At 46.5% G+C, this 17,188-nt stretch overlaps 1 protein-coding gene across 1 annotated transcript; it reads right to left on the bottom strand.

The window, feature by feature from the left end:
* Nucleotides 1-589: 589 nt before the first annotated feature.
* On the bottom strand, nucleotides 590-17,169 carry LOC135823228 (leucine-rich repeat protein SHOC-2-like). Its single transcript, XM_065336074.1, has 15 exons — nucleotides 16,914-17,169; nucleotides 16,727-16,841; nucleotides 16,448-16,516; nucleotides 15,476-15,505; nucleotides 13,604-13,727; nucleotides 12,999-13,060; nucleotides 12,275-12,428; nucleotides 11,766-11,828; nucleotides 9,953-10,061; nucleotides 9,185-9,278; nucleotides 8,603-8,707; nucleotides 8,302-8,370; nucleotides 3,760-3,930; nucleotides 2,793-3,018; nucleotides 590-2,255 (listed from the first exon to the last, which is right to left on the bottom strand). The coding sequence occupies exons 1-15, from the start codon at nucleotides 16,934-16,936 to the stop codon at nucleotides 2,050-2,052; spliced, it is 1,620 nt and encodes a 539-aa protein (XP_065192146.1). The 5' UTR covers nucleotides 16,937-17,169; the 3' UTR covers nucleotides 590-2,049.
* Nucleotides 17,170-17,188: the final 19 nt, after the last annotated feature.

Consider the following 17,188-nt stretch of genomic DNA (forward strand, 5'->3'; position numbering starts at 1 on the left):
GGCCAGTTCTAATTTCTTACTTTTACGACGGGGCAGTACCAGTAAAGGTTTTTCAGAACCGCTCACAGAGCGATTTTTATATGGATATTATACATACAGTCATGTATAGTGCAGACAAGGCATAAGACCAGGTGAAAAAGAAGAAGACTTGCCACCAGGGAGTCGTACCCAACTCTCTGCTTGCCACCCACCGGTGCACCCCCCCCCCCCCCCCCCCCAGGCAAGGCAGCATAGCAGAAGAGAACATGTTCTCCCATTTCAACTGCAAAACCCGCCCAAATGTGTGAATCTGTGTCCCTGCGAATTCCATGGTAGGATGAGAAAGCTCCAAAGTCCATGTAGAATTCAGCATGGAAAATGAGCACACAAAGAATTTGGCTGCGGAACACACATGTACAGATCTCCAGAAAAAGCATTTTCTCGTCCTTTTCCGCTATACCCGTAGAATTTTCTATACAATTTAATTCTGCGGACACTACCCGTACAGGATTCTGGGGAAAATTCACAGTCGAGGACATATGAATATGCCTAGCGCCATGCCAAGCACTCCGCATTCCGCCCCAACAAAACAACAAGACATTTCTGTTGATCAATGTACAGCACAGTTCTACATGTCAGCCAGGAGACAAATCATCCAAATGCTTACAAACCTATGACAACAAGTCTCAAGTCAAGTCCAAACCTGCAGGCGGTATTGGCTCAAACAAAAGAAGCGGGAGAAGAAGAAGAAGAAACAAAAACACGCAGTGAAGAGAGAGAGAAGAACATCGTCGCAGAGCAACACAACGCACATTGCAATGAAAAAAAAGGGGAAACAAGGGTGATAAAAACTAGAAAATTCACTGGAAAATGGAAACGCAGCACAGAGATACGAAGGGAAGAGGCTACTCGTGCGCGCCCAATAAAAGAGGACAAACTATTCATATGGTATTCAAAGCAGGCCAGGAGGACAAGGAGCCGCAGGGGAAATCAATGGAAAAAAAAGAACTGGAAGAAGCATTTATTGGCAGCCGATACAGCTGGCACTGCGGTCAACTCCGAGCATCAACGGAGTCTGGTTAAATGCTGTTTGGTAAACAGGAACATACGCGCCCCATCAGGCGGCAGCTACGCGCAAACGGAGCTATGGAGTCTGCGGCGAAGAGTATCAGCGGCAAATTCGAATAGTGCAACGGCCAGGGAAACGCAGCATCGCATCTCGCTGGCAGCCACGTCAGCCGCACCGAGCCAGAAGACCCTGGTTATGAAGAGACTAAGCGGGAGTGCGGGGACAATGGGGACCATGGGGCACAGTGTAATAAGGAGAGCAAGTACAGAATGGATAATAGGATTATGTCGGACAGATGCTGGCTGGAAACGGTTAAGACATGTTTTAAGTTCCAATCAAAGATACAAATAACGCCCTTCTAGCGAAAGACTATTGAAAAACTACCGAGGAGAAATGGCTCGTATGTCACGGGAGCTGATCGCGCCATAACTCTCGAGCGTCTTAGAAAACACAGGACTACAAAATAAGGAGAACGCATAGCCATCCGCCGAAGCAACCGAACGGCTTGCCAGGCAAGATTACCATAACTACGCGGCCACGGTACACATGGCAGGTTTCTATAACACTAGCACGGAGCCACAGGTCAGGCCCACAGCGAACAGGTGCTTGTCCAATGTCGTCTCCAGGACAGTGTCGTTTCTAGGCTAAGGCACTCGGTGGGAGAACGCTCTGCTGGCCTGGCCAGCAGAGACCCAGACTGAGCCGATCCTGCCGTCGTCTTGGGATACGGGCGCCGGGCAACACATAAACTATCACTAAGAAGGTACAGGCTATGAAGCGATGGCTCGGGCTACACCCGAAGTGAGCTACAAGTCACGGTGGCTACTACTTGGAATTAAATACGTCGTCCGTTGAACAAACACCAACGCCTAAGCGTTACGAGGCACGCACCGCACCGGTGTCAAAATTATACGCGCAGACAGTGGCCCCGAATGGCAATGAAGACATGGGCTGTCTACTGTCTACTGCATGAATTAGTTGTTGTGACCGGCATGGCGCGCTTACAAACCTCGGTACGGTCCCTGTGTGCGCAAGAACTGAATGATGCCGGAGGGACCGGCCTCCACATACTGGGGTGGCAGGTGCCGCAGTGGGCACCCTTCAATGCTCATCAGCGCTAGCCGACGGCAGAGAGCCAGCTCAAACGGCAACATCTGCAAGTCGCAGTTGTCATTCAAGTACAGCTCTTCCAGAGACTCCAATGTACCTGTAGACAGAGCAAAGCACGAAACAAACTGTATCAGACACCAGCCAAATGGAGCATACTGATATAGTGCGACACAAAAACACAAACATAATAAAATGGCATGTGGAGACAAGGGGAGCAGAGATGAGTGCAATGCACATGTATTGCAACAAGAGGTCATGCATTTTACTGTTGTTGTTTCTGCTCCCCCCCCCCCTTATTCTCTAATATTTCATTTTCTATCACCTTTTGCCTTGAACAAGAAGGCATTGCTTGCGAGTAGCCTAAAGTTCAATTTTGATAAGTGAGAGCATAAACTACTCATACACTGTAAATCTCTGTAGCCGCAACCAAAACGACGACACAGTGGAGAAACAGAGGAAGAGGAGGGAGCTGTGAAGAAGGGGTGTGCACACATCCATTAAAAAAGCTGATACATGGATTTCCCCCCATAGAGAGGGGAGAGAGATTCACAAGAAATCCTGGAAAGATGACTCAATTGATGATTGAAGCAGCCGACAACCCCCCCCCCCCCCCAAGACAGACACGGCAACTCACCGATTTCTTCTGGTAGGTACTGCAGCTCGTTCTCCCCGGCACTGAACTGGCGCAGGTTGATGAGATGACCAATACCACGCGGCAGTTGCCTGATGCAGTTGGACTGGATGTTCAGTTTTTCCAGCATGGTCAGGAAACCAATCTCAGCTGGCAGTGAGTCAAGCTTGTTGCCTTCCAGGTCGAGCTGAGTGAGGTTTCGCAGGAAGCCAATTCCCTTGGGCAGATGCTACAGCAAGAAAGCACCAAGATACACATCATATCGGTGCTTAGTACAATAGCACGTGTCCTCAGGAGCAGCACATAACAGGTCCAGACAATTTTCCAAACCGAGTCAAGAGCCACAACGACAAGCAGCAAAGCAAGCCAACACAATAGCCCCATGTGACACAGTAACACGGCAAGACCCCCTTCCCACAGCACTACAATTTAAAACCAGTGTTGCCACATCATTTTAGCCAAATATCAGTAGGATAAAGAAATAAAATGCATCATCCGGGGGGGGGCTTGCCCCGGACCCTATCTTAGTAACCATGGTATACACACGCACACATAGGGCACTCTTTTTAAAAGAAAAAATCGACAGTTCTGCGTGAAACTCCGATCGAGTTTTCCTATTTCTCCCGAGACTGATGATGATTTCGCTTAGCACCCTAGGAAACAGCTACCCATGAAACACTCATGATGACCAGTAACAGCCAACATCTGGATCATGACTAGCTAGTCTTCTAATCTAAACAAAGTAGAAGGGCAAAATTGGACATTTCATGGCTGTTGTCGGCAGGTCGTGATATAATGGATACGGACTATAGATCTAGAGAGGCATTATATAAGATGTTCGACACCAAAACAGCAGGACAGGTGTATTTTCAAGGGGTAAGTGAAAACCAAATGAACAATGTCTGACGGGGCACGAATGGCAGGAGTGCAGAGAGGAACAGGTGATTGGATTCCGCAAACAATGACTCACCCGAATGGAGTTCTGCGCCAATACCAGGACCTGCAGCTGAGTCAGACATTTGATGTCCTCGGGAAGCTTGGCAAGCTGATTGGATGCCAGGTTTAACTCCAGAACGTACTTCCACTCACCAAAGTCTCTCGGTAATGAGGGAATCTGATTGCCGGCAAAATTTACTTTAGTCTGCGGGGAAAGGGGAGAAAAGAAAGGCACGATTGAAGAGAGAGAGAGAGAGAGAGAGAGAGAGAGAAAGATTACCGTAATGTCTCATCACCGGCCATATATTCAGTACACTATACATGTTGTTACTTTCAATCTGTCTGGCCCAGCAAACTAGTGGTCAGACCCTGCGGATCCACTGACTTGAACGGGGTAGTGTTCCATAGTAATAGACACCCGTAGCAAAAAACGGTAACGCTATTTTTTACGGTACTCGTACCTTGATCACCCAAATAGCGTTGAAGCTGCAGCGTAAAAACGTTACAGGGGCTGATTTATCGTTGTGACCAACGGTGCGTTTTTGGCCAAATATTGCATAGTCCGTACGCAGTTCACCTTGTATCGCGTATATGGTAAAAATAAATGGTTGTACCGTGCGAACTAAAAGCTATTCTCATGGCAACAGCGTACTAAAAATAGCGTGCATCTTGCTAAAGGTCGAGCCCAAATCACGGTATTTCCCCCCTTACGGTAATACCGTTACAACATAACGTTGTTTGCTAAGGGTGTCTAATATCTAACAATTCATTGCACTCCCAACTCATCACAACCACGCGCTCTTCAGCCGAACCATTCAGACACCAGCAAGTGTCCTTGCTGGTGTCTGAATGGTTCAGCTGAAGAGCGCGTGGTTGTGATGAGTTGGGAGTGCAATGAATTGAAAATATGGCCGAAAGCTCTGTCGCAATATTTAGTTCTAATATCTAACAAGACCGATATATTTGAATGTCAAGCAATGTTTCGCCGCATAGTGCAGAGGATGTTACAGCCATGTGAGAATTCGTGACCGGGATTCGGACATGATGTATGCGACAAATGGGATTCGGCATGCGTGTACTGGCTGCAAGACTTGTGTGCCCTCGCCCCTAATGTTAGCGATCTGCGATCAGTCGCTAGGATTCAGTAGAATGAGGTGTTAGTGGTCCAGCCTAAGTGAAATCACGGGCTTGATGCACATGGATCACTGGATGAGTACGACTCGCGTAAGGTTGGGGACACTCAACATCGCACAGCCTATACAATGCACTGCCATATACTGTAAAGCGATAAACATTTACGGCGCGCAAATTTGGCGTTTTCCAGAATCGAGCTGGTTCACGATGAGAAACTTTCGCGATTTGATCTCTTCAGGTGGATTTTGTACTGTCTGTAATCAATGCACAGAGCAGTTTGCGGCGATTTATATTCGCGAATGTGTGATGGTCACGAAAATAGCGAAATTGTTCTCTAGCGAAAGTTTCTCACTTAACAGTAGCAGTTCTGCTGGATAAGGCCACCCTTTCTTTTTTCGTTGTTTAACGTCCGCGCCCGCGTACCTTTTTGCCTCCGACCGGAAAAAAACAAGAAAGTAGTAGTACCAATAATATGCGAAGTTGTAAATACATGATTGTGTAGTTTCACAGTGTGCCGATGATGACCTTAACCCTTTATGTACCAGCCATCTAATGTATGTAAGGGGCTATCGCAGCCAAAGAAGCAACCATGGTATGAAATCTAGACAACTTTTGTATATGCAAGTTGTGTTTTCCTGACTCCATATGTATCACTGCACCCAGGTAAGCATGGATATTGGTACAGCATGCAGTAGTATATGAAGGCCATAGGTGGAATACCAAAGATACGCGCCAATTGTGCATATTTCTGACCAACCAGGGTATCACAAACAAATAGACTGAGAATTAGTTTGTGCTCTTGTACTGGGAACATAGGGACAAAACAACCTCATAAGCGTTGTCTCAGTGCATGAAGAGTAACAACATACCAGGGAAATGGTCATATTTTCACACATTTGAGGTAAAACAATTGGTTCAAAATTGCAAATTTTGAATTCTTGTCTCACATTCGAAATCTGTATTTTTCTTCATCTACACACATCCAGCGTCAGGTAAGTGAAAGAGAAGACAAGAAGCAGTCGCTGGCTGGTGAATTACGCCTGCCTTGACGATTTTAGGCCATCGCTGCCCTCTCTCTCGCTCCTGTTTTGAGAGCGAATACTGCGATGGGATCAGCGATACAAATTTTCAATTTCGAGTCGCATTCCGCGATGATATCGCCACAGCCGATCTCTCCAATCGTCCACCACGTCTAGAAGACGTCGACATGACCTAGACCAAGCTACATCTTCGCTACAAGCAGAGAAACTGAGCGAGAACACGATCGAAACAGCGACAATTGTTTGCGCTGAAAAGCATACTTTTGAACGCGTTCGTTCTCCATACTTTCAAATGGCAACCTACCCATGTCATACATCAAAATTTTCAGTGGGATCTCAGCTGTCAAGCGCAAAAAACCGCGGGTCGATCGGAGCTACGGCGGCGGGGAACGGCGCGCTTGATTGGAGTGCAGCGAACCGTACCATATGGTACGGTTCGAGATGGGGCTGGTACACAAAGGGTTAACCCTTTCACGGTCTCAGAATCCAGTCGAAATGAGGCTATTTACAGAATTCAACAATTTCGTACCTTCATTCATCCATAACTTCAGTTTCCCTTCGCTGATTTTCATGATCTTGGGCTCTCTGGAAAGCTCTGGACACGAGCAACACGCCGAGCTACAATTCGACACCAAGCGTGCCGTGGATCCAGCGCTGCAGCGCAGCGACATCGCCCCAGTGCTTGATTCACGACGAGAAACAAGATTCAACAGCCATTTCCCTCTCCTTGCTCACACCGAGCTCACATTTTTTGTGAGGAGTGCTGCGAGTCCATACTCTCATTTGAATCCGTGTCTCTATGGCGACAGCTAGCTGCAAAGGGAAAAACCCGTCCTCAAGACCCAGCTCGCCCACTCAAATCGCAAATGAGCCGTGACGCAGATCGCGAGCTTCGTAGCATCGCAGCCGTTCACTCTATCGCTTCGGCGATTGTTCCTACGGATAGCCTGGAGCTTTCTCTTCAACCTAGATATTTAGATGTTCGAATTTGCTCAAATATTGACTGAGTTACGATAGTTTGAAAAAATCGATCACCGGTGATCGATTTTCAAATGTGAGACCGTAAAAGGGTTAAACTTATAATCTTGCCTCCCGGGCATGCCTTTGTCTTGTGTTCTTTTTCTTTTTTTGTTGGCTTTTAAATATCGTACGGTGTGTGCCCTAGGGCGCGTTTGGTTGGTAAGAACTAGAACAGGATTCACCAGAACAGCGCGTTTGGTTGGGACTGCACCTGTTCTGGGTCGGCCAGAACATGTTCTGGTTGCTCCGGCCTCAAGGCCGGAGCAGACCGAGCAGTTTCACTTTTTCACAGTGAAACCTGGCGGGAACATCGATTTTGGTCCCAAATGATCACGTGCATACGCTTTTGGGTTGGACTCGTTGTACCGTACAAGTGACCATGGTGACCCATACACATTTTGAAGAATGCACCAAGTTTGGCACATTTTTCCACAAAAATGTGCTCTGTTTCTGGAGTACCGTTTGGTTGGCATGAGGCTGCTCCATGTGCACCAGCTGTTCGATCCTGTTCTAGATCGTACCAACCAAACGCACCCCTAGTAAAAATCCAGATGTAATGAATTCATGACATGCTAACTCCATGCTATGTACCTGTTTTGTTGGATTCATCAGGCATGTGCTCCAATGTACCATCAAAGAGTGTTGTTCTATGCCTGCAAGTGCCGTTAGACCCAGAAATATTTGTATATTATATCACATGCTTTACTGGTCAAAATGTTTGATTGGGGTTTCCAGTTTTTGGAATGGGCTTTTGTTTTTTTTCCGCCCTCCCGCGTACCTTTTCGCGAAAAAAGGACGTTAACCCATTGACTGCTGAGCCCGAATATATTCGGGATTCAGGATGACGTCAGGGCGCTGAGCCCGAATATACTCGGGCTGACAGGCTATCCTACCGTACTAAGCTCCGTGTTCCAGAGTAGGGTTGCAAGAGACCCCAGAGTCGAGCGGTACATTTCCTGCATTCGGTACGAGAGGTGGCGGGTACGAATCCCGCTTGGATACTTTTTTTCTTCTTTTTCGTCCGGTGATTCAACTCAAATTGGCGACTTTTTCGTATTTTACGCAATTTGGATGAACTTACGTGTCATATAGCATTTTGTTCCCCTTTCTAGGAACTATATCGAGTTGGTCAGCGTGATGATTATAGCCTTGGTCAACATTTCACAAGAGTTCAACAACCTAGTTGCCTAGACTATGAAGTTGTGGAGCTTTACATTGGCCATATTTTTAGCATTTTCTTCAGAGCCTCAGATGAAAGGCCCTGTAGCCCTCAATGGGTTAAACAATGAATTAACAAAGGGTGGCCTAAGATAGAGATATGTATATGCTTGAACTGACAGTAGTAGCAGCTTATAAACTGGTAGTAGAGAGCAATGTCTTACCAAGTATTTCGCTGTCAGGAGCATGCCTTCCGGAATATCTGTAATTTTGTTGTGGTCGCAGTTGAGGGCCTAAGCAGAGGACGACAACATTCACAAAGGCCGTTGTGAAATACACGAGCAGTAACGACTGTCTGGGTTTAGTAACACAGGGATAACCACTGCGTGGCTAACAGTGGTTTTCAGCGTGAGAGCAAAACAGAATGAGGAGCCAGCACCATGGATCACAGAACACAGCAGTCAGGGGCGGTTCATTCACGTGTCGCACTATCCCTGAACCAGTAGTGCACCAAACACTGCCTACCTGGACATCCTCAAACATAGATGGCGGGCCTGGTGGCACTGCCGTGAACTGGTTCCGCGATAGCTGTACAATCTCGACTTTCTTCAGATGAGACAGCAGGTCATTCTGTAAAAGAAAACAGCATACAAACACAAGTAGCGTAAGTAACTTTTTAGATTTTCGGTTAACAGTTTGATTTTTTCACACAGAGGACGGGCACTGCCTGAAAGCTGTGAGAAGACCAAAACATTCTCGGCAAAGAGTGATAAAGTGGTACCAATTGCTGCGACTCAGCGAGATGGACCATTCGGAAGTTAATTTTTCGGCCAGGTCTAACAATGGATAAGTGTGAAGACATGCAGGTCCAAACCCATTTCAGGAAGATTTAGAACACGGTGTGGTGAGCCTAATTCGGTCTAAATCGGATTTGAGAAAGTCCAGAGATTAATAATTATGTGTGAATGGACTGGAAACGGCTGCATTGGAGCGTGCAGATTTACAGAAAAAGAAGAAGAAAGGTAGGTAAATATCAATACAAGCTGAGAAATGTGTGCCCTGACAGCACACCACCCAAGCACAGAAATCTGACATCGTGCAACTTACCGGCAGCTCAACCATCTTGTTCTGCTCGGTGTTGAATTCCTCCAACAGCGTGCAGTTCTGAATGGAAGCGGGCACTCCGATCAGCTTGTTATATCTGAACGTTCAAAAACAGTAAGAACTCAGATGATGAGCCAAGGAAACAATTATTGCACCATGGAAAAATGTGGGCACAAGTTATGCGATCGAGTTCACCGGCTAAACCAGATTTTGAACAATGCACGTTTGACTGTTCAAAATCGGGCTTAGTTGGTGGACTCTATCTCATAACATGTGCCCACATTTTCCACGTCACAATTGTTCAAATACATGGAAGGAAAAAAGCATGAGTCACGAAGGAAACTAGTAGTCCTTGAACTAGTATTGGCCAAAGAAAGGGACATGGTTTGCTAATGTAGCACTGCAGTCCTCACAGGGTTCAACCTTCGACGTCCAGTACCACCACATGAAAAGGACAACTGCAATAGGCATTCTTGACCAAATTCAGTGGACATAAAACATCGCTCATACTACTGACCACACTCTCTTGGCCGTAAGTTATGCACCCAAATTTGCTGCAGACCGCGGAATAGTGTTTTCACAGGAAATGCAAAAATTAAGTGCGACCTAAATGCAGCTGCAATCCATGGCAACTACCAGCATGACCCCAAAATGTAGCTAAAGGTTTCGACAAAAGCCAAGCCTGCTTCTAAACGCCGATGCAGCGTATCGAAAGTTGGGAGTGACCAGATAGAACGGAGCAATGGCAGATAAAGAGCATGCGTTCCATACCTCATTCCCAAACGCTTGAGCTGTGTGCAGTTGCCGATCGATTCTGGGATGGTCTCCAGCTCGTTGTGCTGCAGTTCCAGAGTAGCGAGCTTGACACAGTTACCGATGCCTAAAACAAACGCAAACGAGAGAGGCCAAGCGCAAGGTCAACTCCTGAGGAATTGGGCACACTTCACCACCATGAGTATAAGCCAAGAAACCCCATATAAATATTACGAGGTGATTTGTAATAATTTTACACGAAAGTAAAAAAGGCTATCATTCCTAGCCCTGTCGAGTTTTGAAGTGTGCATGGTCTCATTCTGTCACTATGTATGTCCTCTATCCATGTATGGACTTCTTGATCGAACACCACAAACATGAGAGACACAGTGTGGGGTTGCTTTGCATGCATTTTTTCACCCAGAAAAAGTGTGTACAAAATTTTACAAGTCAGTAAAATAGGGTCTAACATCAACAAATATGACCTGAATGTGTCAACAACCTTGCAATGGGAAATCAAAATACATCTGAAGCAAGTCACATGCAGAGAAAGCAGACTGGTTTTGCAGGTTGCCCTACGTATTGGTTTCTGTACGTCGTCAACTGCGGTTCCAAACGGTAGGGTATCTTTGACCGCTTGCCGGCATTGTAGAGCATGAGCACGCAGACCTTATCTTGCTGCTCCATTTCTTTCAACTTGCAGTGCATCCTCAGGCGTGAAATAACCACACGAAGCAAAGATACCATCCATGATGCGCGCCAGCCGTCCCACGACAGGGTGCCTTCGTGCATCTGGACCACAGTGCATTTAACCGGCGCATACTGACAATGTCGGGGCTTCCATACTCTCCAAGACAAGTGCAGTGACTCCTTCACCTGATTCATATACTTCTGTGTTGGAAGAAGACTGCAGACCACCCTCAATGGGTGCTCCGCCGTCAACACCCAACATACATTCATGCCGCATTTCCTGCATTTGCACTTTGCCATCGTGAATCTCTACCAGCACTTCTGAGGTAGCAAGCTGAGTTTCATACGTAGATTTACTGAACAGCTAATTATTTACCTGTATGCCATAAGCATCAGCAGCTTCGGACTTGGATTTGAATCACCTTTCATGATAGGTGAGTGAAAGACACCTTTTGCCAAAATTGCAGTTTCTGACCATCACCTTTTTGGCTAATCTCTTCTTCAGCCCTGCTACTTTGACGGTGTGACAGACTCAATGCTGGCATCGGTGACCAGCCTAGGGTTTCCACCTGCCGTAGAATATGCTCGCTGGCTCTTGGACGTCCTTCAAGCATCCATTGAGGGATATTACCTCATTGACCACAAATTCACGAATTACGATCCATGATTGATATCTCACAAGGCCGTGGAAGAAACAAAATCCGCTATACTCTGCTGATGCTTACAAACTACAATATAATGGCAACTCACTTGTCTGTCGAACTAACAAAAACACTTCACGGGAAGAATGCAATCGCTCTCAACAATGATATTTTACTCGATTTGTAAAATAATATGCCATGTAATTTTTTTACAAATCACCTCGTAGTGGCCTCAATTACTGAGTCGTAGAGCAAAGCAAAGGCACAGCAAATGCATACAACGGATGGGGAGCTATGGGCCAGACCAGCCTCACTCACAACTGGGCATGAAGTTAGCAGAGCATGACCAGAACAAGAATATCATAATTATAATACAATAAAGTACAGATTGTAGAACCATAGAAGGGAAAGGCAACGATACAATGTAACCAAATCACGCACGCACGCGCGTGAACACACACATGCATACACGCACGCACACACACAGGGGAAGTCCTTACTTTCCGGTACTGACTCCAGCTGGTTATGACTGACGTCGAGTGTGACCAGGTTTCGCAATCCGCCTACAGTGCACACAGGCCGGCCGCACACAACCCACCAGCATCATTAGTTGAAGCTAATGACTACCATGCCAGCATATGTGCTAAGAAGTCTTCAAACACAACAAATACTACAACAAAAAGAAGAAGACAAGAAGACACTAAGAAATTCGTGGAAAATGGATTATAGAAGATGGGGGAGGGGTATCAATTGACAACCGCTCTATCCAGTTGCCGTTCACTCTGCGCTGAACTATTGAAAATTAGGTTTATTGACAATGTAAAAATAATTGGCGTTTCGGGCCAGTCAACCCAGCAAGAAAAGACAACATGCAGTAAAAGCATAGTTGTCGAGGATCGCGTCAAGAAGTTCTCGCAGGGCAAAACAAGTTGAAGAAATCCAATCACAGGAGAAAATACGAGTCATAGTTTAATGGTGGTGCGACAATAGTGTAAGACCAAGTGCTCACCGATTCCTTCTGGAAGCTCCTTGATACGGTTCTCGCGTAGACTTAACGTTGTCAAGCTCTCCAGCTGCTGGATCGTGGAAGACATAGAGACTATCCGGTTGTAGCGGAGAAAGAGAGTCTGCAACGCCTTCAGTTCATACACTACCGCGGGAACCTAAAAGAGTGGATCCGAGCAAAGAAAGAACAGCATAAACATGGATGGGTTCGCAATCAGCTAGTAGAAACTCAATGAGTGATCAGTGATGAGAAACGCAAAGAGAAGCTCAGTACAGGATCATTGAAGAGGGTTACCATGCACAAGAATACTGTAATGTCGAGTATTAAAGCCGGGCTTATTCCCGTAGCTATGCAAAAGACGTTACTGAAGTAACGTCTGGCGCCAGCAGGGTCCAAACAACTTTAATTTCTGTAGAAGCCAATGCCAGTGCTAGGCATCTATTCAAGTCGGGCTTGTATTCGAACCAGGTATTTCCATGTATGTCAACACTAAAACCAAGCTCATGAGAAGACAATGAATTTTGAAAATCAGGCTGGTATTCAAAACAGGCTTCTATACCAGACAGGCTGTAATACCAGACACTACAGTCGGTGCCATGAGGTGGAAGTTCCACGTCGCCAGGATTGCCTGCAGTATGACAAGCTGATCTACACAATGTGCCAGTTTCTACTTGTAATGCCGAGACATGAAGACAACAGTAGCAGCGTATGCACCGACAATTCTCACCTCTCTTAGCTTGTTATGCCGACAGTCAAGAACATGCAGGTTGGTCAAATTCTTCATTTCAGCTGCACACAATATAACAGGAGAACAGTTCATGAGAAGTGGAGAACATATAATGGGTACTTTGAAGGGCAACCGATCCGGGGGTATCAGAAACCAGCAGGCAGAAAAATGAAGGCATTCTTGATAAATCCCGAGTCCTCCTGAGGAAAAAAGCATAGCCTCACAAAAAAGGAACTGAGAACACACACACACCACAGAGAGGGAGAGAGAGAGAGAGGGAGAGAGAGAGAGGGAGAGAGAGAGAGAGAGAGAGAGAGAGCGAGTCAGAGAGAGCGAGTCAGAGAGAGCGAGTCAGAGAGAGCGAGTCAGAGAGAGCGAGTCAGAGAGAGCGAGTCAGAGAGAGCGAGTCAGAGAGAGCGAGTCAGAGAGAGCGAGTCAGAGAGAGCGAGTCAGAGAGAGCGAGTCAGAGAGAGAGAGAGAGAGAGAGAGAGAGAGAGAGAGAGAGAGAGAGAGAGAGAGAGAGAGAGAGAGAGAGAGAGAGAGAGAGAGAGAGAGAGAGAGAGGACCACAGACAAACACTGCGCATCAACAAACGAGCAGCTCACATGGCAGGGTGGTCAGGTTATTCTCATTGATCCCAAGCATTCGCAGGTTCTTGAGATTTCCGATCTCCGGCGGCAAAATGGCAATTCGGTTGCCATAGCAGTACAACTCCTCCAAATGGTGCAACTAAAGCAAAGGTTAAAGAATGGATAGTTAGAAAATTAGACAACTTTGGTGGCACAAAATAATGAACAATAGGTGAAAATAATAACATTTAGAACACCCACACATATCCATCCACTAAGATTCCGCAGTTTTAATAGGGCAATAGAGAGGTTCCGGGGTACGATTTTCCGTGCCAAAATCCGTGTGGGCGCTACGGATTTTTTCCAGGCGAGCTCCATACGATTTTTCGGCACGGAGAATCCGTGTGGACTGGCTTTCACACGAACCATGTTTCGTATGGAGATTTTGCGTCATCGGGTGCAGAAAGATTTTTCGCGTACAAATTTGGTACGAGAAACATGGGTTTTCCGCGGGAAGTTTTGATTTCGGTACAAATTTTCAAAATAAAAAGGCATAGCGCGGGAATGTGACGTGTTTGCGATCGTAACCTAGGCAATGACGGCAAACACATAAGTTCCGTACTCCGGAACATTTCACTGCTCGAAAACGACGTATAAAAAATCCGTAGCGCCTCTACGGATTTTGGCACGAAAAATCGTACTCCGGAACCTCCCTATTAAATGCTGAAATGGTTGTGTTGTGTAGCAAGGCATCATGATAACTTCTCACACTATTTCTTATGTGGAATGGTCCCTTGGATTGCGCCACTTTGGCGAATATTATTATAGTGTGCAGTGCCTGTTTTGATTCTGGTAGACCGTCCCAATATCCTGTATATCACTACAACCAATTACATGTATTGGGCACTTTAGATTACACATTCTGGACCCAGGTCTTATAATTCTCGACTGAACAGAATGAACGGATCGCGGCCATGTAAACGCCTACACGTAAGAATCGTAAAGGAAATATGTATCAGCGAACGTACTCATTGGCTATAGACTTATTGATACTTAGAATAAAGCAATTCCACCTGCACCACATGCGCTCTCTGGCTGACTTCATCACACCACTTGGAAATAGGAGTCATGTTCCTGCTGAGATGAGGTCGGCCAGGGAGGGTTTTGCTTTTGATATTTTGCTCTGTGGCGGGTTTAGGGGGGTGCACAGGGGCCTCAAAAGTTTCAACCTAGGTTTCGAAAAATAAAAGGCAGGGCTGGGGGCGCGAGCGAGGCCTGAAACGATCGTCCAAAAGCGTTTGCACGGTATGGTGCTCGAGCTGGTGTTGATTGAACACACTACAGAGTACCAGTGATCATGCCTGGCTACAGAAACACGGTGACCTGACTGTGTACACTGTTGTCCAGTGTGATCCCTGCTGGGACGCGCTCGGCGAGTCTTGAGACTTCTTTCCGCAACAATTTGTTCGTGGTGTATGAGATTTACGGCTCCTTGACATCGGTTTTCAAAATGGCTGACCTGGGACAGTAGCATGATGTCATCCACCCCCACCCCATCCCGGCCGCAACCCCCCCCCCCCCCCCCCAGCCAAATCCTGGACACGCCACTGGATATATCTTCACAACCGGTCCCTCTATAGTCGATGCAGACTGCACGTACTATGTGACTTCCATTGTATAGCACATTTGTGAGGACCATGGGTGCCCTTTTCCCAGTGTTTTGACCTCGGCTACAATGTGCAGATGTCAGGACCCGTCGAGGTGGGTTTTACTGAAGCTTCAGTATGCCCTGTCCAGTCTGCATAGCACAGCTGGGGATATGAAGCATAGTTATGCAGCTGTCAGCGGTGACCAATAACCAATAAATCGCTAGGCTGTACACTGTCACCACAGCTGAGGGCTACTTACATCTTTGATGTTAGACGGCAAGACTGTCACCTACAGCGACAAAAAAGTGACCAAAAAGAAGAAGATCAGTTTTCCTCCATGCCTATAACTAACGGGATGGGCAGCTTCAGACATGTGTTACAGGTGCTTCTGAAAAATTCAAAATAGACGGCCCCTCGCACACTTCAATAAAGCGATCTCGAAGTGCAACTGACAGACAAAGAAGGAAATTACCTGGATTCGGTTTTTCTTTACGAGAAGATTATACAATAATCTTCGACGTACTCAAAAAAGTAAAGGCCCCTGGCCAGAACATCATGGATCAGGTGATGCAAGAATGGCACCTGCTGGCTTATGGTTATGCTCATGAGCTGTGCATTCAACTCAATGTAGAAGCACTTCAGAACGTGCAAAATGAGCCCAAGGATCCCTTTCAGTCCTATTACAGCTGGTAACTCATGAGCGAGCAAGGGTACATGTCAACGCAAATGAAGGATGCACAGCTTGAATACTAGTTCTTGAAGAACCTACTGGCTTCAGAAATCAACTCCACGAACGATAGGAATTGGGCATTGGTGTTGGGGGATCGTGATATGGTACACGCAGAAGCAATACTGAATAGCCAGGTCAGATCCGAACGTAAGTCGATCATAACAGAACGACCAAACGGTCACTAAATCCAAGTCAACGTGACAATACACGCCATCGTTTTCTACAGCAGTTGTGCAGCAGGAGAGGTGAACGTCGACACGGTTCGAACCACCAGATGCTGCCTCCTGCTCTCCTCCACAAGTGACCAATGTCGGTGTAGACAATCACCACGACACGTAAGTCCTTCAATTACCATCACACAAGCGTAAACAAATTTAAAAAGTTGGTGCGGCATGTCGCTGGCAACCAACTGCTGCAATCACGGAACGAAGAAGCTGTGAAGAAAATCAGGTTTCCACAAAGCAAAACAAATAAATCTCCCAAATTGTATAATAGAATTACCTCCTGACGCGAGACATCAACACGTTTCAATTTGTCATCCTTCGCTTTTTTGAACGTTTTGGTCAAATCCTGTGGCAAAAGATAAAGTAGAACAGAAATGAATACTGGCGAGAGACGAGAATCATAGAGTAAAATTCAATATGACGGGTACGCAGGCTCAATGGGTAAGCAACAGAGAACAAGAACGGATTTCCTAGGCAGTGACAGTAAAATGTAGCATGTTGCGCGATCCGAAACATAACAGGAACAATGAAGTCATCAGTGATCGTCAGCACTTACCACTCCACCAGTGGCTTTTGTACTCTCTTTCTTGCCCTTTCCTTTCGTGCCCTGGTGAGATTCTTCGGGCACGACCACCACGACACCCCTCGTCTTTCCTCGGCCGCTTCCAGGGCTAACAGCATCACACAAGAGAGAACCGGGTAAGAGAATCTCCGTAGTCCTCCCTAAATAAAGTAGGACTTACCTTCTCCCCTCTGAGTCGCCCATCACAGCTCGGACTGTCCAAAGAAGCGGCACGCAGGTGAGCTGATACCTTTTTCAGTACGACTATAAAATACAGCAACAGCTAGGAAAGTCGTTCTCCAAGTCAGGCTGCCACAATAAGTGTTCACCACCAAAGAAAATCAAGAGGAAGAAGTGTCGACTATGTAACAAGAAATGCGCCACGATCACTTCGAGCTTCCCTCTGTGCTGATCAGTCAGCGAACAACAGGATCACACTGTGAGTGTGTGTCGACT

The sequence above is a fragment of the Sycon ciliatum genome, chromosome 8 (genome assembly GCF_964019385.1).
Source record: "Sycon ciliatum chromosome 8, ocSycCili1.1, whole genome shotgun sequence".
NCBI lineage: Eukaryota > Metazoa > Porifera > Calcarea > Leucosolenida > Sycettidae > Sycon > Sycon ciliatum.

Excerpts from the sequence above, each read along its gene's own strand:
- LOC135823228 (XM_065336074.1), bottom strand. The coding sequence starts at position 16,936 with ATGGGCGACTCAGAGGGGAGAAG. Across the intron at positions 11,829-12,274 it reads GGAGCTTCCAGAAGGAATCG|GCGGATTGCGAAACCTGGTC; the intron begins GTGAGCACTTGG and ends TGTGCACTGTAG. Across the intron at positions 8,708-9,184 it reads ACAAGATGGTTGAGCTGCCG|AATGACCTGCTGTCTCATCT; the intron begins GTAAGTTGCACG and ends TTTCTTTTACAG.